The sequence below is a fragment of the Hoplias malabaricus genome, chromosome 1 (assembly GCF_029633855.1).
Source record: "Hoplias malabaricus isolate fHopMal1 chromosome 1, fHopMal1.hap1, whole genome shotgun sequence".
Lineage (NCBI taxonomy): Eukaryota > Metazoa > Chordata > Actinopteri > Characiformes > Erythrinidae > Hoplias > Hoplias malabaricus.
In genome coordinates, this window is record NC_089800.1 from 57,811,289 (window position 1) to 57,837,238 (window position 25,950).

The 25,950-nt window shown below is 37.1% G+C and overlaps 2 protein-coding genes across 5 annotated transcripts; both read left to right on the forward strand.

Annotated features, from left to right (window-relative positions):
- Window positions 1-1,882: 1,882 nt before the first annotated feature.
- znf292a (zinc finger protein 292a) lies at window positions 1,883-15,220 on the forward strand. Of its 3 annotated transcripts, none has more exons than XM_066667903.1 (8): window positions 1,883-2,035; window positions 4,942-5,096; window positions 5,262-5,340; window positions 5,709-5,844; window positions 5,978-6,180; window positions 8,154-8,290; window positions 8,428-8,566; window positions 8,660-15,220. In XM_066667903.1, the coding sequence occupies exons 1-8, from the start codon at window positions 1,883-1,885 to the stop codon at window positions 14,831-14,833; spliced, it is 7,176 nt and encodes a 2,391-aa protein (XP_066524000.1). In that variant the 3' UTR covers window positions 14,834-15,220. The 3 variants fall into 3 exon arrangements, with proteins under 3 accessions (XP_066524000.1, XP_066524005.1, XP_066524014.1); XM_066667908.1 differs by having other exon boundaries at window positions 1,922-2,035; window positions 4,922-5,096; XM_066667917.1 differs by lacking the exon at window positions 1,883-2,035 and adding an exon at window positions 2,765-2,862.
- Window positions 15,221-16,098: 878 nt separating this feature from the next.
- orc3 (origin recognition complex, subunit 3) lies at window positions 16,099-25,443 on the forward strand. 2 transcript variants are annotated; one of them, XM_066667930.1, is made up of 20 exons: window positions 16,099-16,200; window positions 18,415-18,469; window positions 18,591-18,688; window positions 18,779-18,923; window positions 19,064-19,168; window positions 20,579-20,736; window positions 20,854-20,978; window positions 21,069-21,228; window positions 21,333-21,446; window positions 22,281-22,414; window positions 22,532-22,595; window positions 22,692-22,808; window positions 22,914-22,993; window positions 23,155-23,288; window positions 23,512-23,600; window positions 23,722-23,819; window positions 24,323-24,464; window positions 24,564-24,680; window positions 24,771-24,850; window positions 25,195-25,443. In XM_066667930.1, the coding sequence occupies exons 1-20, from the start codon at window positions 16,177-16,179 to the stop codon at window positions 25,298-25,300; spliced, it is 2,145 nt and encodes a 714-aa protein (XP_066524027.1). In that variant the 5' UTR covers window positions 16,099-16,176; the 3' UTR covers window positions 25,301-25,443. The 2 variants fall into 2 exon arrangements, with proteins under 2 accessions (XP_066524027.1, XP_066524034.1); XM_066667937.1 differs by having other exon boundaries at window positions 25,212-25,415.
- Window positions 25,444-25,950: the final 507 nt, after the last annotated feature.

The window sequence follows — 25,950 nt, forward strand, 5'->3', positions numbered from 1 at the left end:
CTCCTTTACTTTTTTGCCTTTCACTAGTGTAGGTAAATAATTTAGTGAAATTATTTACATTCATTCATTCATTCATTGTCTGTAACTACTTATCCAGTTCAGGGTCACAGTGGGTCCAGAGCCTTTTGGAAAGGTTGGGTGCAAGGCAGGAGCACAGCCTGGAGTTGGCAATGACTTACATTTTCTGTGTAATAGGTTTATTATGGCATATTATTTTTAGCTATGAATGTCCAAGTTCTTGAAGACGGGTCTGAGCCTATGTGGAATCACTGAGTGCAAGGCAGGAACACACCCTGGAGGGGGCGCCAGTCCTTCACAGGGTGAAACACACTTTTAAGTCGCCAATCCATCTACCAACATTTGGACCGTGGAAGGAAAACAGATCACCCAGAGGAAACCCATGCCAACACAAGGAGAACACACCAAGCTCCTCACAGACAGTCACCCAGACTTGAACCCACAATCTCCAGGGCCCTGGAGCTTTGCGACTATGACGCTACCTGGTGCTACACTGCTGCTAGGTGACTGTGTGAGGCTAAAGATAGTACTAGCTTTCCAAACATAACTCTTATGCCACACTTTGTGATTTTAAAATCACAAATGTATCTCCTCACTGAAATGCCTAAGCTAGCATAAGACAAACATTTTCCTGCATTTACAAGTTTTATAGTCAATATACATCTTAAAATTTGCCACTAGACAAGGCTGATGTCATCTCCTCCTTAATTTCTTTGTTTAAAACACTTAGACCATTGAGTTTACACATTTAACACACATCTTTCAAATACATTGCCTGTATTTCCTCTTGTTTTACTTCATCTCTCGTCATTGAGCTTTTTGGAACAATGCAGAGGCTTTTTAGGTCTGGTAGAATCTAATGTAATCTTTGTGTGCTTGATTCCATGGCTCCAGCATGTTGTGTTTTTAATTATTTTGTGTCTTACCTGATAACACAGGGTGATCCAACTTCACTGGAAGTGGACAGAGGGCAGGATTCCAGGCTGCTGAAAGAACAATATACTGACTTCAGCACTATTATCACAGATGCCAGTGCTTCAGCTTAACATATTTCTTTAATGTCAGATTACTCATCATGACTGAGTACAGTAAATATATTACAGATTTTTATTTTAAATACTTGCTGAGAGTATTAAAGATTTCTACTTTTTATTTTAGTTTTTTAAAAACCTTATAAACGACTAAGCCTGACATCCTCTCCAGTCTCTTTATTGCCTCTATGAGCCAAGACTAAACACTTAATGTTCAACAAGACTGAGTACCATAATATCAAGATGAGTGAGTGTTATCCTCTTATCCTCCTTATACTGAAGGATCAAGATCAAGTGTGTGCAATACTCGTGATTTCATTCCGTCAAATCATTGGAGTCAGGCTGGCATTAGTTGACATTCTGAACAGACAGGTGCATATGTGTACTCACACAGTAACTGGGCAGATATTCAGAGAACTCCTTCAAAAACTAATTCAGTGAATAGCAAATGCTCATAGTCACTGGCAACCAGTCTAGATGTGGCAGTTACAAAAGTTATTTTTGACACTGTCACCTGCCATTACAGAACATCTTTCTGTTTGTTTTTATAGCATTAAATACTTTGGTATCTTAGTTTGTCAGTGAAAAGCCCCATTTGAAAGGGATTTTAAATGCCTATCTGATGCATATTGTATAATGCACTATCGTGTTGTGATATATCTGCTTCATCGTTCAGTTATTTTTCAACCACGGAAAATACCTTTGGCAGTAACAAGGACATAAACGAGATTCAATAAGAGTGACTCGATTCGATTTAGAGGGACGGGTCCGGTTCACATGGACCGACTCGCAGTGAGTCCCCTCTCCGCTCGGCGCTGACTGTGATTGTGAAGATGGCGGAGGAAGAGGCAGCTGAGAGAACGCGAGGCACAGGAGGAGAGACGGCGGCCCTCAGAGAGCGTTTTAACGTCCTTACCGCGGCATTAAAACACAGTGCCCAATCACCGTTACACGCCTCCGACAGCTTCTGTCAAGAATTTTGCCAGGTGAGTGTTTTTCATGCAGGATTTTTCTTTTCTCACTTTCACTGCCGTTACAGCTCCATCACTGCAGAGGAGTTTGGTTAGCTTAGCCTGGCTGGCGGAGGGGGACAAAAAATGAGCTGCTCGGCTAAGTGTACGGGTGTGTTTACGTTGGGAAAACCAACCGTCCAGTAGCAGTCTGTGGGTTAGTGCACAATGCTGTAGACACTGGACTTTTCTAGGATACCGTTTGTTGTTTTGTTGTAGGTCTTAGGCTAGCAGTAGGGTGCTGCAGGTATGTTGTCTTCTTTTTTCGCCATCTCCGTGTCCGATTTTTCATTTCCACCTTAAACTGTGCAGCGGTTATAATCTGGAGCCGCGGGGCTTGGGCGCCACAGTGTAAGCGCTGCACCATTTAAGGTGGAACGGAAAATACGCATGAGAAGCCCAATTTGCTGCAGGTAGTCTGCCAAGCCCCCTTTGTTGGTAGCTCCTTGGCTATGAGGCTAGCTGGGCTTAGCTTTTTGTGGCACCTTACGCTAATTGCATTCATAATAAGGGAGTGCCTCGACCCAAAATGCGGTCGCACATGCAGCCCCTTTGCACCGTGATGTCCTTTAGAACGACCCTGACTTTGTGTTATTTGTGAGCTCCGAGCTACGCCTTTGCAATCACTCCATGAAGCGGTACAGGACTGCCATGAGATGCATGGCCGAAAATTCAAAGATCAATGCCAGATATTCTAGACATATATGTATATTTTGTTTGCTTTTGCTCACTGGCCATTTTTGTCTTCCTTGGTGTGAATGTGCATGATGGATGGTGTTTAGAGGAATGGACGCAGTGACCAGGTGATTGAATTTAAGGGTGTTTGGCAAGCTCCATTGATTTTGCTCTGCACACATTTTATTATAATTAGGTCGAGCTAGGCAGAGTGGGATTAGGGCTGGGCAAAAAGCAGAGGTCCATAAGCAGACATGTTAACTGAAAAATTAATAAACTATTTACAGTTCGTACTAAAATGAATCCTAGATAGACACAACTGTATAAAAACAAATGTGCGCACTGTTAGTGCATGGATTAGTGAGTTTTAAGTATTATATATAAAAAAATCACTAAGCTCAAGTACAGATGTTTACTTTTATTCTCACATTTAATAATGGGGCCATGAAATATCCTGAAAACATTGAACTCTTGTCAGTTGTTTTTTGTTTGGAAAACATCTTAAAAAATAGGGTTTTGTGCTGAACATTTTTATTTATATATTTATTTTAAAAAATGTATTAATGTTGACCTGGTGCGTTTCATGTGATATTTTATTTGTGTGATGCCCTTATAGCAAACCCATAAGAAAACATATTCTTAAAAACAATATTCAGTAATAGTTTTTATGCTTAGATAGATAGACAATTGGATAGATAAACAGTGCTACTGAGTTAGGTAGCCTAAATACACTGTCACATCACAGCATACTTTTAAGGTATGGCATAAAAATGAGCTTTATGTCAATTAAATCAAGGCACTTTATTCTCAAGTTCCTTCTGTCAGTGATCTGAAGTAGCCATTTCTTTAAAAAAAACAAATAAACAACAACAAACAAACATACATTTTAAAGATTTTCCCAAGTGTACTTGGAAGTAAGAAAACTGTACTTTTGCTATTAGTACAATCTTTTGTCATTAGTACAATTCTCACATTCTGGGAGCACAGTTAAATATATTTTTTATTCCCTGTGCTCCCTTTAATCACAGTGCCCAGAAACTATCCATGATATCTTCAAACTGAAGAAAGCATTTACATGTATTTATTAAATTGTTTTTATCCTAAATTTGTAAAGTAATATTTCATATTACAGTGATAGTCAGTTTATAGAGAGTCATTAAAAAAAGGTTAATAGAAAACATAACATCAACCTTCCATTACTGCTGCATATTTTTGAGTGAAACATATGGCCAGGTAGTGTCTCTAATGTAGCTGAATGTTTTCTTCTGATAATAGGAGATGACAGGATGGGGGAAGTGAAATACATTGTGGTTATTTGTCTCCACCCTCTGTTACTCTGATATGTAGTAAAAACACAGGCATTTTAAAATTGGACAAAGGTCATTATGGTTTAGACAATTACAGGAAACAAGAATTCTGTCCTGTAAATTGTAAAATAAGTCATGCTATTAACTTAGATGCTTAAAATGATCAAGTTTGATGTCTGTTTCAGTTGTGAGTGAGCTGTTTTATCAATGGTTTACATGGGCATCACTGTAAGGAAATTTCTTCAAGATATAAATATCATACTTCCGTTGTCATAATTCAATATAATGTTTCTTTCTATTAGCTTAATTTCGATTAGCAGCATCAAATAAAACTGAAACAGATGTGGTTGTCATAGTTGTCCAACAGGTCAAAAAAAGTAAAGCAAAATATAAGCCTAATTTTTATGAGCTCTGTACACTGACCGTGAACTTGAACACTAGATCTCCTATGGTACAATCAATGGGTTTTTGTAGAGATTACTCAAATAAAATATTTAAATTTATTAAAATAAATCAGGTCTGTCAGAATAATTACATTATCAACGTATTGTGTAAAATATATATATAAATATATATATATATAATCAATATTTTTTCTGATCTCAATAGTGCTTAAGTTACTTAAGAATGAATAATGTTCTGTTCTTTGAATTTCTCTCGTCTCTCTTTTCTGGAGCTGTTTTGTGTATCTGTTTTTAAAAAAGTAAATTCATTATGATTGCTTTATTTTTTTTTTTAGGTTCTTTCAATATATTTTTATTTTAAATTTCCAATATTCAATATTGGTAAAATGCTGTCAGCACCATCCTTTGATTCAGTGTCAGATTCTTCCAGCAACCAATTGCACATTTCTTTTGATGATGCTATAAATCATTTAAAGTCTTTCCCCTCTGTTATCAGATACTTGTGGAATATGGAGGCCAATGGAAGTCCGAGGAAGATCCACTGCCTTTACTGGAGATGTACACAGTGGCAATACTGTGCTTTGCCGAAGCCACCCCCTCTCTCTTCCATGAATGTGAACATGTCACAGTTGTGCTTGAAAAGTTAGCTTTGTGAGTATAAAAGATTTCAATTTTTTTTCTGATGGATATTGGTTAACTTGTTTCAATATATTGGTAGTAAACTATTGAAAGTTTCTGTGTTGCAAAATATTTTACATTTTAATGCCCCTTGAAAGAATCATAAAATAAATATATTTTTTTAAATTGCATTTTTAGGAGTTGTTTGGATTTACTGCTTTCACACTCCGAGAAAGTCCCAGGTGCCTTATGGGAAGAATTTCAGTCCTCTGTCAAGGTTAGAAACAGTTTTGTTTTTACACTGTACTTTAGTCACATTTGGCTATTTGAAGTTGAAACTATTATTATATATTTTTGTAAATTCATAGTAGTTGTGCTATAGATAAAATGATGTGATCCTATTATGGTTTATAAATAGGGATACCAAGTCTAATTTTCATTGAACTCATTACAGCATTGGTTGTTGTCCTGCTCAAGTCAGCTAAAGCATTTAATATTTATGGCATGAACACTGTCTTTTCAAAGTAAGAATTTCCAACCTGTTTATTGGCCATGACACAAACTCTGAGCCCTTTATTGGGTGTTAAGTAGCAAAAATTTAGTAGCAGATTCTGTGTTCAACTGTTTCAAGTTGTCTTTTCACAGGTGGCACATGGTATTCTTGGGGCAAATGGGAATTTGCAGCTTAGCACACTGATGGTTCTAGCTGAAGAAAGTGGAGTTTGGAACAATGCGACTTTATGTAGCCTTCTGTCAGACAGCACACCAGAAGTTGAAAAAGGTCAAACATAAATAGTTTTGTTGTATTAATTTTTTTGTGTGTGTGGAGGATGCAGCACCTAGTACTTGCATGGTTACAGATACGGTTACTTCAAAACATTTAGGTTAATGTTTGCTAATTGTCTTGTCCACAGTTCAGGAGTATCTGGCTCGAGAAGGACCTACACTACTCGATATGCGAATAAAGCACCTTATCAAAGAGAAAAGTTTTGAAAAAGCTGCAGTACTTGCAAAAAGATGTGCAGAGTTTCCAGAATTTGGTGGAAAGAAGAATTTCAGACAGATTTACCTTGTATGCCTGTGTGAGACAATATCTGAGCAAGAGATCTTGCAGGAGGTGAGAGTTTAGTGTACTCTATTTAATATTTAGACAGTTTGTGTCTTCAGAAATATTAAGTACTTCTGCAGCAGCTATTAAATGAACTCAGTTGTTAGAAGGTAAAAAGATATGTACATATTTGTGTGTCAACTGTTTACTGTAGTTATTTTGTATTTTTTTATATATTGTAAATATATATATAAAGGTATATAAATAAGCACCACACTTATTTCAATAATAATAATAATAGTTAGTTGTTATAAAAAAGAATTATATATATATATATATATATATATATATATATATATATATATACACACACACACACACCATGATATTATGACCACCTCTTGGTCTATTCTTGTATCATAAAGGAGCAAAAAAAGATCCAGCTCACAGTGCCCCGTGCCCACTAGAATACTAGAGAACGACCAACACTACTTTCTCTGACTTTACATTTACAAGGTGGACCAATGAGATAGATGTGTCTAACAGCAGACAGTGAGTGGACACAGTGTTTAAAAATGTGAGCAGTTCTGCTGTGTCTGATCCACTTGTACCAGTGCAACAGAAACATCTCAAGTGTCATTGCAGCGCTGAGAATGATCCACCACCCAAATCATACCTGCTCTGTAGAGGTCCAGATCATTAGAAGTATAGGGTGAATGGGAGCAAACAAAAGTATGCAGAACAAGAGATGGACTGCAGTCTGTAACTGTAGAATTACAAAGTACTCTTGTCAGGACATTGCTCATTGGGGTGTAAATCTTTAGGTCAGTGGTTCTCAAACTTTTTAGTCCAAGTACCACCCATTATCAAACCAAAACCTCCAAGTACCATCTATGATTTTTACCACAGAAACGTTTGCCCCAGTTCTTCCTCTGTGCTGGGGACATAAGGCAAAATCTTGCTTGATGTTTTGCATGTTTTGTTGCTTTTTATTTATTTGAAATATGCGTGCTTAACACAAATTATCTAAAATAATTACCAAAAAGTATACAAGACAATACAAATAACTATAGGCCTAAACTGAATGTTTTAAACACAATTATACATTTATGAGAACATAAAATGTATGGGCAATAAGAGTTTTTAAAAAAATAACAATGAGAAGAGGTCAATTTAATTTCAGTTATTTGCTTTAATAGGCTACAGGTGAAGCTGCTGCTCACAGCAGCTCTTTGCGCTTGTAGCAGTAGGTGAAGGAGGGGCGGCGCTGTATTAAACCTTATATTAGGGTTTCCTTCAGCCGAGTGTTTTCTTCTATTTTGTCTTCATGTGTACAGAATTCTCGCTTAGTTTTTCTCTAATTTTGCCTATGGATTTAATCCTTCTGGGCTTCAGAGTATTTCTCTGGTTTGGTCTCGGCTTGTTTTTCTCGTTTTTGCTTTATAATAGAAATCCAAATTGCTCACGTCTGTTTCTAGCCTTTGCTTATGTCCAGTAAGCAACTGAAACTGGACTTTCTTTACGCTGATTTCTAAAAAAACTGGAGGATTTGTATTTTTATACAACACAATTTCATTGAGGCATAATTATGAAAACTGAAACATTGTAATTTACACATAACTTTAGATTTTCAGTTATTAATAAATTCCTTAATTAAGTAGTACACTTTTCGAGGTCATTTGGCGTACCATCTCGCTGCTTCATATACCACAGTTTGAGAACCATTGCTTTAGGAATTTCATTTAGATTCAGGGTTGGAAGATACAATAAAATCTATTCTTAATGAAATTGTCTTTCATTTAAATTTTGTCACTGTCAAGCTGTGGTTGTGGTAGCTTTATATTAAAGCTTTATATATATATATATATATATATAAATCAAATCAATTCATAGTCATAAACATAATTTATCATTTTTAAAAGAAAATTTTGGTGTTTGTAAGAAGTGATTATTTTCCCATCCTTACATTATGATTTATGAATAGTACACTTCTGATAGCTATTGCTAATTTATAATAAACATTTTTTCAAAATCTTTTGCAGATAAAGGACATAGACTGCAAAGATGCCCTGGATATGATTTGTAATTTAGAATCTGAGGAAAATGAAAAAGGTGCTCTTAGTCTTTGCACTGCTTTTCTCAAGCGCCAGCTTCTCCAGGGGGATGCTTATTGTGCCTGGTATGGTATTATTATTATTATTTTTTTTATATATATATATGATTTTGATTTGGGTATTCACAGTTATTACATAATTTACAGTGTGCCAAATAATATATAAGGTTGCTAGAACAAAAATTCCCCCATTTCATTTGCAGGGAACTGACACTGTTTTGGAGTAAGCTTCTAATACGGCTTGAGTCAGCACAAGCTTTTTTGGATCAATGTCGACTGTTAGCACAACTGTCTGGGAGTGTTTATCATATCCTTCTTTTCATCAAAGTTGTCCAAGCAGAGGTCAGAGAAAGATTTTCTTTTAATGTATTTAATTTTAAAGTGTATACTTAATGTTAAACAATGTAGTCATATATCATTTTTTGTTTGTTTTAGGTTCAGAATGAAGGACTTCCGGTGTGCATTGAGATGTGCATTCAGGCTCTAAAAATGGGAGTAAACAACACTGAAGATTGCAGTACAACTATTTGCAAAACTATCTCTTGCTTGTTGCCATTAGATTTGGAAGTAAAACGAGCTTGTCAATTAACTGAGTTTCTTGCTAAGCCCACTGTGGATTCATACTATGCTGTTGAAACACTGTTCAACGAACCTGATCAAAAGCTTGAGGAGGAAAGTCTCCCAATTCCAAATTCACTACGTTGTGATCTGTTGTTGGCCTTGAAGACACAGTGGCCTTTTGATCCTGAGTTCTGGGACTGGAAAACTTTGAAGCGTCATTGCCTTGCTCTGATGGGGGAGGAAGCATCTATTGTATCATCCATAGATAAGCTGAATGACAGCGAGGACAATGAAGGATTGCTGGATTCTGAAGACAAAGATTTCAAACATCTAAACTTTCTCCTCAGTCCAACAGATGGTCTTCATGAAATTGAAGGTGAGAGAAAGAAAAAAAGGGACATGAAGAAGCTGAGAGAAAAGGGATTTGTGTCAGCAAGGTTTCGCAACTGGCAAGCTTACATGCAGTATTGTGTATTGTGCGATAAGGAGTTCCTTGGACACAGGATAGTGAAGCATGCACTCAAGCATGTCCAAGATGGTATATTTCGTTGTCCAATATGTACAAAGACATTTGAGACAAGGGCGATTCTAGAGCCCCATGTAGCATCACATGTTAAACAGTCGTGCAAAGAACGACTTGCTGCTTTGAATACAAAAGAGAAAGCTCCCACAGAATCCATACTGAGTAACAGTAAACAAGTCTACAAGAAATCTATAAAAGTTGGCCAGAACATGTGTCCTAACTTTGCAGGATCGTCAAACACTATTCTTAACACTGCTGGAAAAGTCAAAAATAAAATATGCTCTCCAAAACGGGGGAATCCTGTACGGGATGTTGAAAACACTGAAGATTGTTCCTGTCCTGTTACAAGTTGCCAAAAAGTTTTCAAATACTTTAGGAACTTGGTTGCACATGTTAAAGCCCACAAAAATGAAGAGGAAGCTACACATTTTCTTGAAGTACAGAGTCAGAAAGCCATTTGCCAGTATTGTCGTCGACAGTTTGTTAATGTCACACACCTAAATGATCACTTAAAAATGCATTGTGGTGAAAAGCCATATTTCTGCATTCAACTGGGTTGCAAATGTAGCTTTCATTCTCATGCGGAACTTCTCATGCACAGAAAAGTGCATACAGAATTTCAGGCACAGTGCATGTTTCCAAACTGTGGGAGAACATTTAATGAGACTTACTTACTGTATGATCACGAAGCACAGCACTACATCACGTTTACCTGCAAATACCATAACTGTGGCAAAATCTTCTATTCTCTGTCTCAGTTTAATTTGCATCAGAAAGAGCATACAAACGAAGAAGTTTCCAGTATTGAAGTTTCAAAACTTGAAAGTGAAATACCAAACCAGGAGGACAATCTAGAGATTTCTTCAAACAAACCTGATGAAGTTCAGAAAGATTCAAGTCTACTGGAAATTCAACAGTCTCTTGACAGCATGTTAAATGCCATTCAGGATGCTGTAGAGGAGCCTAAGTGTTCATTCTCTTTCACAACTGAATCATCAGTTACACATGATCAGTCACCAGCTAAGGATCCTTCTGTTGAGCATTCTTACGAGGAGACCCAGACTCCGAAAACAGCTTGTGAGAAGTCTGGTGTCAGTAGTCCAACCCAGTTTCATCTTGTGCCATGTCATGTAAAACTGAAACCCATTTCAATCAGTTTTGATGATCCCATTTTCTTGAAAGCACTCAAAAGTACTGATTGTGTGGCTCAGTCTGTCTTTCAAGATAAAAAGCTGTTTTCATTCAGAGGGAAACAAAATAAAACTGATCAGAAGACAGTGGAAAATGTAGAGACAGTGTCACAAAATACTCAAACAAATGAAGATAATCTCATACATGCTTGTCCATTTGAGACCTGCACACGGAAATACAGCACTACAAAAAGTCTGTCAAGACATGTTAAGAATGTGCATTTTGAAGCATTTGAGGAGTGGAAGCTATCAAGGAAGTACAAGAGGATTGCAGAAATTGCTGCAAAAAAATCGGAATACAAAACTTTGAGCTTTAAAACTATCAGGAAAAGAATAAAATTTTCTAAAGCAACAAAGTCCCAGCAGTCTTCTGAAAAACGGGAGAAATTCCTGACCAACCCGATGACTACAGATCCTTTTTTATCTCCTTCTGGTGCTATCAGTGCTCAGTCTATTGGTGCCAAACTTAGCTCTGAGTTTGAAAACACTCACAGTGGAGCTCCGGTAACTCAGACTACTTTAATGCAATCACAGACACCTCAGTCATGGACCTCACCTTTGTTTGATGCCTATAACTCAGATTACTCCCAGCAGAATCATTTTCCTACAGGGATTATACCTGACAGCTTACAAAATTACCCGCTATACACACCGCCCACAGATCTGCTGTCGGAAAAGGCAATGGAATTTATTCCACCTTTAACTGATGATACTACTCCACCTACAGTGAACATAAACTCACATTCAAGTGTGATGAATGAAGCCTCTAAATATGTGTCAAGTTCTCTTAGGGTGTTGCATGCTCTTAATGGTGATCAAACTTGTGAGATGACACAGGGACCCTCGAATGAAGATCTGGAATACATGGAAATCAGGCAAAATCCTCACAATGTGATTCCTTCTGATGTTAGTGATTCTGTGTCTGAGCAAAACTTTTCTTCTTACTTTTCTTCTTATCCAGCAGTAACATGCCCCAATTCAGAACAGACCCCTGAAAAGACAGACAAGGAACTTACTGTTAATAACACAGATCATGCGCTCTCATCAGACATTAAAAATATTACTGATCTTGCATTACCATTACTTGTCTGCAAAGAAGAACCAGAATGTTTCTCTGTTTCAAGTGGCAATACTACAGCACTGCAAAACAAACAGAATACTGACTTGCTTGCTCAAGAACTGTCACCAGTCACAACTGAATGCATGTCTCCAGATGATATGAGTGTTACTATTCCTGATGATGTCAAGAAAGCCAAGAAAATTAGATCGTCAAAGAGGACAAAATGGCCAGCGATTATAAAAGATGGGAAAGTCATTTGCTGCAGGTGCTACAGGGAATTTTCTAGCACAAAGTCCCTTGGTGGTCACTTATCGAAGCGGTCCCAGTGCAGACCAATAGATGAAGTTGATCTTACTGCTGAATTGCCCACATCGTTTCTTGATTTCTTGAATGATCCAGACATTTCGATCATCCAGACATCTCTAACCAGGAATGATACGCATGGTCAAGTATCAGATGTAATTAACAGCGTCCACTTTCCAGATGTGCAGGGTGCACGTTGCAGTGTTCAGAATGGTGATATATCATCAGCTGAACCATACAAGAATTTCATAGCACCTTATAGTCAAAGCGAAAGTTCATCAAGCAAACCTTATTTGAGAAACCTTATAGATTTGACAGCTGGATCAGAAACTAGCATTACTGCCTTTGGTGAAGACGGTAAAATGTCAGAAATTGAAAGAGCATTACAACGTCTAGATTTAGTAGATGTGCTCACCCAAGACACATTAAAAGTTGGATCCACTGCCTTTCAAGATATGCTAAACGTTGGGACAATTGCCTTGAATCATTTTATGCCTAACACTGAAATTGCAAATGAAAGGAAAAATGAAATTAAAATGGAGGGAGAAAGTGATCGGAAGAACTTCCTCAAGCCATTCAAATGTATTGAAGTTGGCTGTGTCTATGGTGCAATGACGAAAGAAGCTTTGTTCAAACATCTAAGCAGAATACATGACTTCAGTGATGACAAGATAAATGAACTGAAGAAAAATCCAGGCAATTTATCGCCATATGCTTGTCACTTGTGTGCAAAAACTTTTACCAGAACCACAGGCCTTAAAATCCACTATAAAAATGTCCATCACTTATCAAAGGAGGAGCTGACTAGGTTGAAAATTGGCAGAGAGCGTAAAAAGAAAGAAAAGTCAAATGCTGATCCAAATCAATCTAGTAGCAGCCTGGTCAGCAGACAGAAACAAAGTGTTTTGCCTGTGCAAACACAATCTACATCAAATGCTGTTTTTGGAATGGCAGAATCTTTGGCAGGCAGGGAAATGACAGATTTAGCAAGTGAACATCAAAGTCTTAAAAATGATCCGATGAATGAAAGAAAGAGCTGCATGGTTGTAGATGTCACACCAAAAGATTGTGGTCTTGACATAATATCAGAGAAGGCTGTAAAACCACTGCAAGTTCCTTACAGTGCAAGAAATACTTCAAATGCAGTGCAGTTGGCTTCAGTTGAAGTAAAGCAAGAACTGGAAGCTGGAAAGGTCGTTCCTCCTGGTTGTGACATTGATTTGGACCAACTTGTCAAAGCCACATCTCCACTTGTTAAAGAAGTAGTGGCAGAAAAAATGGACATGCCCAAAAAGAAGAAATGTAAAGTGAATGATGAAGTCCTTCAAAGAGAAAAAATACAGAAACGAGTTCAGGTTGACAGTGATTCAAATGAAAAAAGTGATGATATCAGTCTGTACAGACCATACCGCTGTGTCCATGAAGGATGTGTAGCTGCTTTCTCCATACAGCAAAATCTGATCTTGCATTACAAAGCAATGCATCAGTCTGAGAGTGTAGGTGAAAAAAATGAAAAAAGTAACAATGGTGATAAAATTCAAGGTGCAGATAAGGTGCAAGAATTCAAATGTCAAGTCAATGAATGTTCAAAAGTTGTCTCAAAAGTTACCAGCTTACTGAAGCATTATCTTTTCCTACATCGATGTACATTAGAAAAAGCAAGTGCTTTGCTTTCAGGTGTTGAAGTTGGCACATTTCAGTGTGATCATTCGAAATGTTCTGCTAACTTCACTTGTCATTTGAAATACATTGATCACATTAAGAATGACCACAAGGCAATAAGAGTTTCAGCTGATGGTGACTTTGAGAGTGTAGACCTCACATTTAAATGTGAATGTGAAGGTTGTGACCGGGTCTATACCACCAAGTCAAATCTTTTGCGACATCTCATGAAAAAACACAATGCGACTTTTGAAACCATTAAACAGAAACAAAAAAATGGTGGGGCAGAAAATGGGCCACCAAAAATAAATCCCAACAATGGGAAAGAAAATATTGCAAGCAACAAACCAAAACTGAAGAAGAAATATTCCAAGAAAAAAGAAGAACTAGCTCGTAACCATTGGACAGTTTTTGGGAAGCCCTCACTCAAGTCCATAGATGAGGCATCAGCTATGTGCACTGGGAAGTTTCCTTTGCAGTATCCTTGTATGATTGTGGGATGTGACTCAGTCTTAAATGCAGAACGACATATATTTAGTCATTACATGACTCATGGTCTCTCAGAACGATATATTGAAGATCAGAGGAGTCATTTCATTTTTTGCAAGAAGATTTCACGATTACAACTTAAAGATGTAAATAAATCAGACGATGCTTCAACAGTCACAGCTGAGGCTAAGACTGATCCCGAAGAAGCTAATGGGGAAAGCACTTTGATTAAATCACAGGACACCCAGTCACCTCAGCCTGAAAGTTTGGGTAATGAAAACTCATCAGCTTCGCCAGTGCCAGATATTTCATGCAAGAAAGGACGTCAGCGCAAGGCACAGCATTTAAAAATTGACCCGGAAAGAAAACAAAGTCTTCGAAATGGTGGTGATAATGCTAACTGTGAGACCAAGCTTTCAAAATGTTCATCGAACACTGCTGCTTGTCAAGATATGCCAGCAGAGGGTGGTGTTGCGCAAAAGCTTTTCAGTCCATCAGGGCTGGAGGCATCCATTCTAAAGTTATTTGAGGATTCTCCATCCAGAAACAATTTCAAGAGGAAAATGAGTGAGAACAACCGAAGGAGAATGCCATTAAAACGGCAACATACAATTCGTCCTCAGAATGCTAGAGTTAGGTGCAAAGACGTTCATGTCCACAAAAAACAGGAGATTTATTTTAGAAATCCTCTCAAGCTGGAGTCTGTAAATAATGTCAAGATTATTATGGATGAAAGGTTCTCTAATGGTGCTGATCTTTTGCTGAAACAACTGCAGGACATGCAGCCCATGGTCCTTCTGAAGAAATGGCTGTGCAGTTGATGACTGGGTTTGTGACTGATGACTCTGTCTCTGTTAAATGTTAACACTCAGGACAAGATAACGTTACATGCTGCAGACAGGTTACATCAGATAACATTTTATCAGTGGTTTTCCAAGCATGGTTTGTTTTGATTTGGGGAGACAAAACAGGCAAGTTGTTATACAAAAAACATTTAAAATTTTGAGATACCATTATGTACATTAGGAGTTAAATGTTATGTAGAAGCATTTGTATTTATAACATAAATTCTCTTTTAAGGATTAGCGTTTGCTAAATTGAATATTTTACACACATGCTGAAAAGATGTTTTGATATATCCCTATGGGATTTTTTTTTTAAGTATATATTTATTTTTTACTTCACTGTTGTGTATATTAATGTATATGTCTTCCACATGATACTCAATAAAAGTAATCTGAATGATTTCAGTAATGCTTCGCTTGTCTCTTCCCCCACCCCTAGTCTGTTAATTCTATTTGAAGTTACCTCTTTTGAAGTATTTGTTGAATTAGAAACAGTTTTGTTTATACACATTGACTTTAAAATTATCCCTCAGATTTTGTTCCATTTATCTGTGTAATGGATGCGCCTTTGAAGCTGTGCAGGACTATCATATTAATCAATTATTAATAAGAAATATTATAAAATTCTGAACTTTCGAACACCATGGGCTGAATAGTTTGAATTATTTCAAGCCTTTGTGTAAGCTGTACAAGTTTCTCAGTATTGTCCCTGCTATTTATATGATGTTTGTTTTCTATCAAATTGATTTTTGGCCAAAAAAAAACACACATCGTATGAATGTACTTTGCCAGTTTGCTAAGATTAGTGAGAGTTTGCATGAGCAGGGTAAAGGAAGTTGGACTTGGTTGCTTCTGTTCAACAGTCAGTTCAAGACAATCACCGTCAGGATGTTTCCTCACATTTGTTACAGCAACATTCTTAATAACGTATGATAGAAAAACTGCAATTTTGAGAATTGCTTCAGATCGTGATTTTAATGCAAGAAACGGTTTGTTCTAGCCCTGTGAGCAGATTTAAAAGTACCAGGAATTGTCTTCACTTTTTCTTGCCAGCAAATATTTTAATAAGAATAATATTTTTATGGGAAGAGCTACATAGCACACCTGGTAACATCTATTCATAATAATTGTGTGAAAGACGTATTAATATTTGGAATTAATTAGTTCACATGCTTTATTGAGTTGCTCTTAAGCATTTTAAATAGTTTGCACGTAGGAGGAGGAGCTCTGTATTCGACATAGCCGAACACGTCGTCTCTGACGTATTTAGCGCGGGAGAATGAACAGGATGTGACGCCGTGTGGGAATTATCGGAGAAAATGAGCACTTCGTCAGTTTCAAAGGTATCGCTAGTTTTTTTGTGTTTTTTTGGGGGGGGTTCAGGGGTGTTGGTTCAGTTTATGCCGAATTAACGATAGAGTTTATAAGATAGTTTCTCAGTCTGAAGTGGGATTTACAAGGCTGTGAAAGAGAAATAAAGTGTAGGAATAACAGAAATGCCGCAGAGCTGAATATACCTATCAGTTTACTTTTATCACACACACATTCGTCACTGGCTTCAACCTGGTGCTGTGTTCGAGCCGGTATCACCCACTCATTCTTTAAAACGTTAACTAAATTTGACTGTTTATCTAAAAATGTTGCCTACAGTTGTAGCACAGGCTCAGACTGTATGTCGCGTGGCTCTGGTATGGAACGCCTTTTGGCTCTAAACGTGTGAACACATGCGCGTTAACACGTGATTTAAAAAATTTCATTTTAACACGTAAAATTTTGTCATGATAATGTGAACAAAAGTGACACGTTTACACGCTTCTTAAAGTTTCTGCCAATGGGAGGCCTCAAATCGGGGAGTACTTACATATTCATAATAGGACTTACATCACACACTGTAGCTGACATGAAACATAAGTCCTTCATGAACGTAGTCCCTAAGTGTCATCTGAATTGTTCATAACATAGTGAGCTGAGCGCTGACCTATGGCTACGTTGAGCCCTACGTGAGCAACGAAGACAGCAATACTAAGCTGATCTCCATGGCAACGGGAAGTTTATTTTTTTTTTACAATAAAAGACTCTGGTGTTTAATACATTCAAATTTGTAAACATGCATATTATCATATAACAATCAAAAGCTTTAAAGCTTTTCATAATTTTGTTTCAAACAAGCATCACTATTCTGTCACGCTGTGTGACACATACTGAGGCGTAATTCATTCACATTGATAAGTTATGTACATTCTTTTAATAGTCTACTGCTAAATAATGCAGTGTCAATACAAACTCATAGTGAAATGAACTTTCCAAATCCTCCTCTTTTTGTAAACCTGTATAATGTTTTTAAAGATACATTAATTTACTCATGTTTTATTTAATTATGTGTATCTACTTCTATATATACATTAAAAACGTGAGAGGTTAAATCTCATTCAAAATAAAAAAAATTGCTTTTTTTTTCAGCAGTGAATTCTGTGATGGTAATTTTTATATTATATATATATATATATATATATATATATATATATCAGTGGTGGATGCTGGTCTTTCAAGGAGGGGAAGCTCAATTTCGGCCTACATCATAAAATGTGTCGGTTTATTTATACGTAAATTCTACCCTCCGTTCATTTTCAAGAAAATGATCTGTGACCCTGTCGTACCAACAATGCGTCTTTTCCAGGGACTTGACTAGTGTCCTCTCAATGGCCTGCAGAGCTAGGCTGCTTAAACGGCCTTGGCCCATGTGAAGTGTGTTCGCCTGTGAGTGCTTTGTGATGGTGGAGGGGCTCAGCAGCACCCGCTGGACAGAAACTGCGATAGAAGTCAGAAAGGGTGATAAAAGTCAGTCTCCAAACACAAGCAGTCGTTTTTAACAAAGAAAATGCCGCTAAGAGGTTTAAGACAGTCTCCGGTTCAACTCAGAACAGAATGAAAATGTAATGCTCCCACGGATCTTTACACCAAAGGATCGCTGATTCGCTCATCTCACTGCAGAACAAAAAGGCCTCAGACAGATCATCCAATCATCATGCAGAAGCTGAGTGTCCGGGCCAGCCGAGGCCAGCCCACTGCCCCATAGACCCCCAGAGATGCTGAGCGTCCGATGGGCGGGACAAAGCCCAGCATTTATCCAATGGCTCGTCTCGTTTTGCTGTACTTCGCCACTTTGCTATTGAACTCTGTGGACGCTTTTTTGACTGCCTGTATGAGAAAAATCTTGTGTTTTTATTCTGTAGATCAAATCAATAGTCAAAAATTATTTTGTTGAATTATCGGTCAGAATGGCCATATTTTGTTTGTTTTACCTAAAAACCTAAAAAAACCCATATGGGAATTACATGTAATCAAAAGGAATTTAGAAACCAATTTCAACAAAGTTTGGGCTGTCGTTTCAATGGGATAATCACCTGATATGTGGTTAATGTTCAGTGTGGTTAATGTGTGTTATGTATATATCACCTTTATAATCAGTGGATCCTTTAATTAATAAAGTGTACATGAATATAGTATTGGAACTTGTCTTAACGCTGTACATTATTATTACATATTTTTTTGTTTAGGGATGCTTTGTCTTCAAGCCCAGTTCTAAGAAGAGAAAGCGCGCTGTAGGTATAGGTAAGTAGAGGACAAAAGGTTTTACCCAGCACTGATGCAGCCTATTTCCCATTGTTTTATGCACACATTCCTGTATTTTATAAAACCATAACACTATAAATGTTCCTTTTCTACTGTACAGGAGAGTATTTTGTTGAGGGATGTGCTGAAAGTGAGTATGGAAAGGAACGTTTTAGCACTTGTCAGAGGCTTTGGGAGAAGATTAAAACAGACACAGAGGTCTGTAACTTTTTCCACATTTGTGTTCATAATGTACAATGATTCTTTGTGGAGATTTAATGTATTTGATTATGATTTTCTCACAAACAGCTATTGCAAGATGAATTAAACAAGAAAATGCTGGATAGCCTTATAGATTTCATCAAAAAATGTACCTTGAACTTCCAATCAGGATCAGAGGATTGGGCATCTCTCATGAGGGCCAGTGAAATTCCAACAGCTGCCTTGGTGCTTGGTGTGTAATGTTGTTCTTTTTTTATTTTTTCTTCCTTTTGTCTCCCCCTCATGTTTGTTTAAAGTAATCCCTGTACAAAAATCAAAGTTTATGGGGAAAGTAAAAAGAATATAATAGTTATACGTCTTTTATTATTGCAGGTGTGAATGTTCCAGACCATGACATGACATTTCAAAGCCTGTCTGATGTTTTGCAGCAGTCTGTTACCCCCTTTGCTGTGTCTGTACAGGCCAAAGAATGTGCAGGTGTGTATTTATTCCCCTATTATTAAACCTCATTAACACAGGGAATCCGTGGATCCTTAAATAAGGGATGCACCGACCCGATTTTTCAGTTCCAATATCGATACGATACCATTGTTGAATTAATAAACCATATACCTCACCTTTTGGGAGAGACTTAAGGCATAAGGATTGATTTAAACATTACTAACAAAAATATTAACAAAATATAACAAATTAACACAAATATAGTGAAATGCTATTTGTCACTGAAATGAACAGTTGTGCAGGACCTTGGCGCAGTCAAACTTCTTACATTTATATTTATTTTAATCTACTTTATCAGCCAAACATGGAAATAAGTAGCTTCACTTTGTCAAACAAACACAGTAATCAATTTTAGTTTTAAATATTTAGTGTAAAAAGAAATCTAAAATAAAATCTAGCAATTTAACCTGAGAATAAACAAAGACCCTGGTCAAATACAGTCAGTAAACACTGTAAGCATGCTAATAATAATAATAAATAAAATTCATATAGTGCTTTTCAAAAACACAAAATGCTTACAGTAATAATACACAGTACAAAGATCAACAAAAGCAAAGTGTACATAACACAAAAAAAATCAAATGAATGTGAATAGCGTGTAATGAGCAGCACCAAGCCACAGTGTTTAAATGTGTCCCATGATTGACTGTCAAAGACTTTTAGTGCAATTCAGAATATCGGTTTTATGGATCAGCCTTTTTATCCAATAACTGATCCAGCTCCTTTTGTTAATATCGGGACCGATATCCGATCCTAATATCAGATTGCTGCATCCCTACCTTAAATTTGTTTATCAAATAAAAGACCTTAATTTGTCTTTAAATGTCTTAAATCTATCTCCCAAAAGGCTTTAAAAAATCTTATGTTACAGTAAATACAGTTTTGTTTTGATTCTATTTTTTGTTTCCAGATTTTTTATGCAAGTTAACGTACCGTTTTTACGGCAGGCTGAACTATGCGTTATTTGTGGCTCAGACAGGCGCGGTTTTCAGTTATGTTCATTTATTGCTTTTAGCCAGCGGAGACAGTACTGTAGGGATGGGGAAATGCACATTTAATGAAAACTTGTTAAGTAACTCCAATTTTGAAGCTAATTTCAAGGCAGTCAGTACGAAGCGTGTATCTTGTGTTTATATATTGGTTCATCAGGAAATGCACAATACACATACTTGCAGTAAAGTCAGTAAACTCAGAATTGGTGTTGTGCTTTTTGCTGTTGTGAAAGTGGTGTTAAATTTTGTCTCTAAGTGATATTAAAAAGGGCTTAAAATCTTAATTGCCCCATACCTACAGATAACCTATAGCAATAAATTCATCATTCATTCAACATTCATTGATCCTTGATATGGATTCATTAAGTGTAGAAATGTTCTTGTCTTGACAAAGCTCTAAAGAACCTGATGCAGAAGGTATTGGAAAGATTGATGGGTGTAGGAGTGTCTGCGGAAGATGATGACGACGACGACGACTCTGGCATCCACGTACCACAGAAGGTGTCCTGTACAATCAGTGCACTCTGTCGGTGGTATAAAGCTATAACAAATGTAAGGAGATTTTCTTTATATTTCTCATATTGCACATATTTTTAACCTGTGCTGACATTTGGGGAAACATGAATATGATGCTGAAAACCTAAGGTTGTTTGTGGCTGACTTTTATAGAAACAACACAAGTTTCCGGGCAAGACAGCAAATTATGTTTCACACAGTCCACCAGTTGTAGTGATCTTTAAAGATTTTGAAGCTTTTGATCCACGCATTTTACAGGACTTCATCCTCATCTGCAGGTGTGTGTTGTTATTTGGATATGCCTCTTATTTTGTTATATATTCCAGCAATATTTTAGCAAAAATATGTAACCACAATATTTTAAACAGTCGTTACATCCATGAGCTTCCACTGATCTTCATCTTTGGAATCGCCACATCACCCAGCACCATTCAGCACATGCTGCCTCACTCTGTGTCTTCTCTGCTGTGTATTGAACTCTTTCAGTCGCTGTCTTGTACACAGCATCTTGCTACCGTCATTGACAAGGTATTCAGTATTAATATTCACAATAAATGAAACACATGTAAAATTTGGCTGAATGTGTTCTGATGTCTGCTTGCTATCATCTCGTGTCTTTTTTTTATAAACAGCTGATTCTTACTTCACAATTTCCATTCAAACTAAGTGCTAAGGATCTGCATGTGCTGGTGAGCATCTTCCTGTACCATGACTTCTCTGTACGCAACTTTGTCAAAGGCTTGCAGGTGAGCAGACCCCACAACCTTAACAGTGTCTTATATTGTCTGTAATTTGTAATAGGACTGCACATTCACTATATTGCCAAAAATATTCACTTACCCAACCAAATAATTGAATTACAATTTCAATCACTTCCATGGCAACAGGTGTATAAAATCAAGCACCTAGGCATTCAGACTGCTTCTACAAACATTTGTGAAAGAATGGGTCACTCTCAGGAGCTCAGTGAATTCCAGAGTGGTAACATTTTCCACCTGTGCAATAAGTCCAGTTGTGAAATTTCCTTGCTACTAAATATTCAATAGTAAAAAGCGAGTGGTATTATAACACATTGGAAGAAATTGTAAACGACAGCAACTCGGCCACAAAGTGGTAGGCCACATAAAACAGGGTCAGCGGATCCTGAGGTGCATAGTGCACAGAGATCAACTTTTCGCACAATCAATCACTACAGATCTCAACTTTGTGGCCTTCAGATTACCTTAAGAACAGTGCATAGAGACTTTCATGGAATGGGTTTCCATGGCTGAGCAGCTGCATTAAAGATATGGATCAGTGAGTTTGATGTGGAAGAACTTGACTGGCCTGCACCCTAACCCGATGAAACTCCTTTGGGATGAATTGGAGCAGAGACTGTCCTACATCATTGTATGATTTCACAAATGCGATGTTGTAGCTGCAAAGTGCGGGCGAAACCCTATTAAATTCTATGGATTAAGAATGGGATGTCATGCAAGTTTATATGCACGTAAAGGCAGATGAGCGAATACTTTTGGCTGTGTGTGTGTGTATATATATGTGAAGGTATATGTTTAATAAATTACTTTTATATTACATAGCTAGCCCTGTTGGAGCATTTTTATTCCCAGCCCCTCAGTGTGCTCTGCTGTGAGAAAGGAAAAGCTCTGGATTATGTTCAGAAATTTAGCCACCAGGATGTGGAGATGGTTCGTCATCTTCCCTCTTTCATGAGGTGATACACTTTTATGGTACTTCAGTTCCCCTGTCAGTCACTGTGAAAAAGCTCATAACCAACTCTTCCAGATCACTGGTTCATCTTTTTCTATGCTTCCTCCCCCACGCACCACAGATATGTGGAGACTAAAGATCCACAGGAACAAATACAGCTTCTCAGCAGTGATGACCATGTTAAGGTCATTTTTCACATTGTACATGGAATAACACTTATATTACAATATTTGTTTAGATCGCTTTTTCATCTCACTAAGCATGTTTTGAAACATTTATAGGAAGTTTGCCAAAAGTTTCTGAAAGACCTTAGGAAATACCATAAGAACTACTACCCCATTCTGCGCTGCCTGTATTCTCTGACATCATCTTTGCCAAAGTATCCTCTAGGAAGACAAGTAAGAACTACGGAGTTATTCATTAAGTTACACCTACTGTAATGCCTTTGGGAAGAAATGCACTTGTTGTTATTATTAAAACACATTAAACACTTATGCTTTTAGATACGGGAGCTGTATATATCCTGCCTGGAAAAGAATGTGTGGGAGACAAACGAGTATGAATCAGCAATGCAGCTTTTGAGGTAAGAAATTTCAGTGTCTGCGCAAACTTTCGAATAGAAAATTACTTTTTGAAGGAAGAAGTCTTTTTTTTTTTTGAAAATATAATATATATTAATTTACCAATTATAGTAATGGATGTTTTGTGATTTCTGAACAATTGGCATATACCATACAATAACAGGTTGCTGGCAAAAGATGAGATTGTTGCAGCATTGAGAAAGTGTGTTGACATTCTAAAACCCAGCGAGACCAAACAAATGAAAAGTACGTTAGAGCACCTGGAACAATACATTGTCAGATTTGAGCAACTTGACGGTAAGTTGTCTTTAGAAAGTATTTTTTCATTATTTTCACTGTAACAAAAAATACTTGTTTACAGTTTAAATTTATTAAACTACCATTCTAAGTTTTATCCTTGTGGAATGTAAGCCTTGTCAGAATAGTTGCAATTGTATTTTGAAGTCTTGATCAATTTGCAGTCCGATTACACAGTTGTTATTTTGGTACTAGACTAATACACCACCATCCTGTCTGATAGGCATGTCCATAGAGACACTGTGTGGGGAGGAGGTCATTTCACCAGGAAAGGAGCTTCAAAAGAAAACTGATCTTTACCATCTTCAGAAGGTAACGTTGGCGTGCAGGGCAGTGGCCCCTGAGGTCCAGGATTAAGAACCACTGTTCTAAGAAAAGCTTGACGTTCATATTCTGATCTAGTTTACTTTGTGTCATCCTCATTCTTCTTTAGACCCTCTTGGAGATGAAAGGGTCCAGGAGAACAAAAAAAATGAGTCCGTTTGAACTTCTGAGAAACGAGGCACTAGATTTTATTGATGGCCTTGTGAGGTCAGTCCGTTACACACACACTTTTACAATGCTATATAATTTGTCAGTCAAAAGAGATAACTGGAACTCAGCCCTCAAAAACATCTTGAAACGGATGTTAGAGGATTTCCTTGTAAAGCTGACTCTATTGTTGATAAAATGTCTTTGTGCTAAGATGCTTTATGGAAACCTTATTATATATGGTGTAACCTGAAAATGATTATGTAAAGAATATTGGCAACACTGCAGTTTACAAATTCAAAGACTCAATCTGGAATATAAAAATATTTTAAGGGGGTTGACCAGCTGTAGTAAATTGTATATTGTTCTGGTAAAAAGTTACTTAGACCAGAGTAAACATATTGAAGTAGCATAATGTGAAGGTGAGATTGGGCAGTAAAATATTAAATGTTGAACAGTCAAGAAAACAAACAAATATATATATATATATATATAAAATATGGATGATTTTAGTATGTATTTATATGGATTAAAAGTCTTTTTTTTTTTTTATTTTGGTTTAGGAGCCACCTGACTCCACCAGAAACACAGCCACTAAATGAGGTGTGCTACTACAGCTCCTCTGGGGTCCTGCGGAGACATCTTAATGCTACCCCCCGCACGTCCATTCAGACAGCACTTGGCCATCCTTTCTTCTACCTAAAGGTAGCAACCAGGATTAGGAAACACTGCTTTATAGAATTGACAGATTTATTCTGCAGAACACAAGTATTTTTACTGTAAACTGTTCTATTGCTTTTGTAGAACGAAAGCCTGAAAACAGATACTGGCACAGTATCCAGTGCTGCTCCAGATATCTGTATTGTCTACAAGCTCCATCTTGAGTGTGGGAGGCTCATTAACCTGTATGACTGGCTTGAGGTTTGAACATCTTGTAGGAAAACAATAATCGAGGTAGATTCTACGTTTCTTCTGCTTTTTTAAATTGATGACAGTCATTTTCGTTTTTAGGCATATGCAACAGTGACCTCAGCTGCTGAAGGCAAAGATCCTGACTCAGAAGACTATGGCAAAGTAGATGAACTCAGACAGTATCCTTTACTTAACAATTCCTCTGTTTATGGTTAATGATGGAGTCTAAGGCCATTTTCTCCACATTTTGATAGAAAATGTTCCAGTGTGTGATGAAATATAGTGCAAAGTATGGTTATGTGTATTTGTAGGTAACTACACTATCAACGCATTAAGACACAGGATTTTGCAGCCAACCCTTTGAAATGACACTAATATATCAAACTGCTGATATTGTATAGGCTAGTTAATTGAAGTTGTAGAATATGCACACACACTAATATATATATTAATTACCCATACACCCACCCTCAATGAAACTTTTTTTGAACAGCTTTCTCTTTATATTACCTTAACCAAACAGTGCTCGTTTTATTCAAGCTGTGTCAGAGCTGGAGTTCCTGGGATTTGTGAAATCAACAAAGCAGAAAACTGACCATGTGGCAAGACTGACTTGGGGAGGATGTTAACGGAGACCTGTTTGGTGGTGTTTAAGAGTGGGCTGCTGTTTGTTTTGTGAATAAAACACAATTTTGTTATATTTGCCTTTGCTGATATTTAATACTTACTACACTAAAAGAAGAATACAGGAAAAAATAAAACCAGAAATAAGTGTTCAAGTTTAAATGGTTTTGAAGGCTTAATGTGTCATGACTGACATTATTTTTCTTTTATTCCACCTGATTTTTCTGAGCTGCCAAATCTGCATTTCTCAAGATATTGACATGGTTCCAACTTTGCAACATCAGTCCTGATATGGAATAGTGTTTTATATAGTTCGTTTATACTTTTAAAACACACCCATAGAAATGGATTGAAACTTATCTCTGAACTTTCAAGCAAATTTTCAAACTGTTTTAATTTGGTCAGTTTAAGCTACATCCACCAAAATTCACATGGTCAGACCTAGGTATACCCAGACCTGCCATTTCAAACTTCAGAAAGCTAGCTCTCAGTCTTTTACTTTGTGTTTAATTAAATGGAGGACAATGTCATGAACATTTTTTAAACCCTTTCTACTATCTGGCTGTTACACAACTTTTACATTTCACATTTCACTGACAAATGAATTGGTTAATCCAGGGGTCACTATCCACCAAGGGCCTGTGAGGCTGCAGGC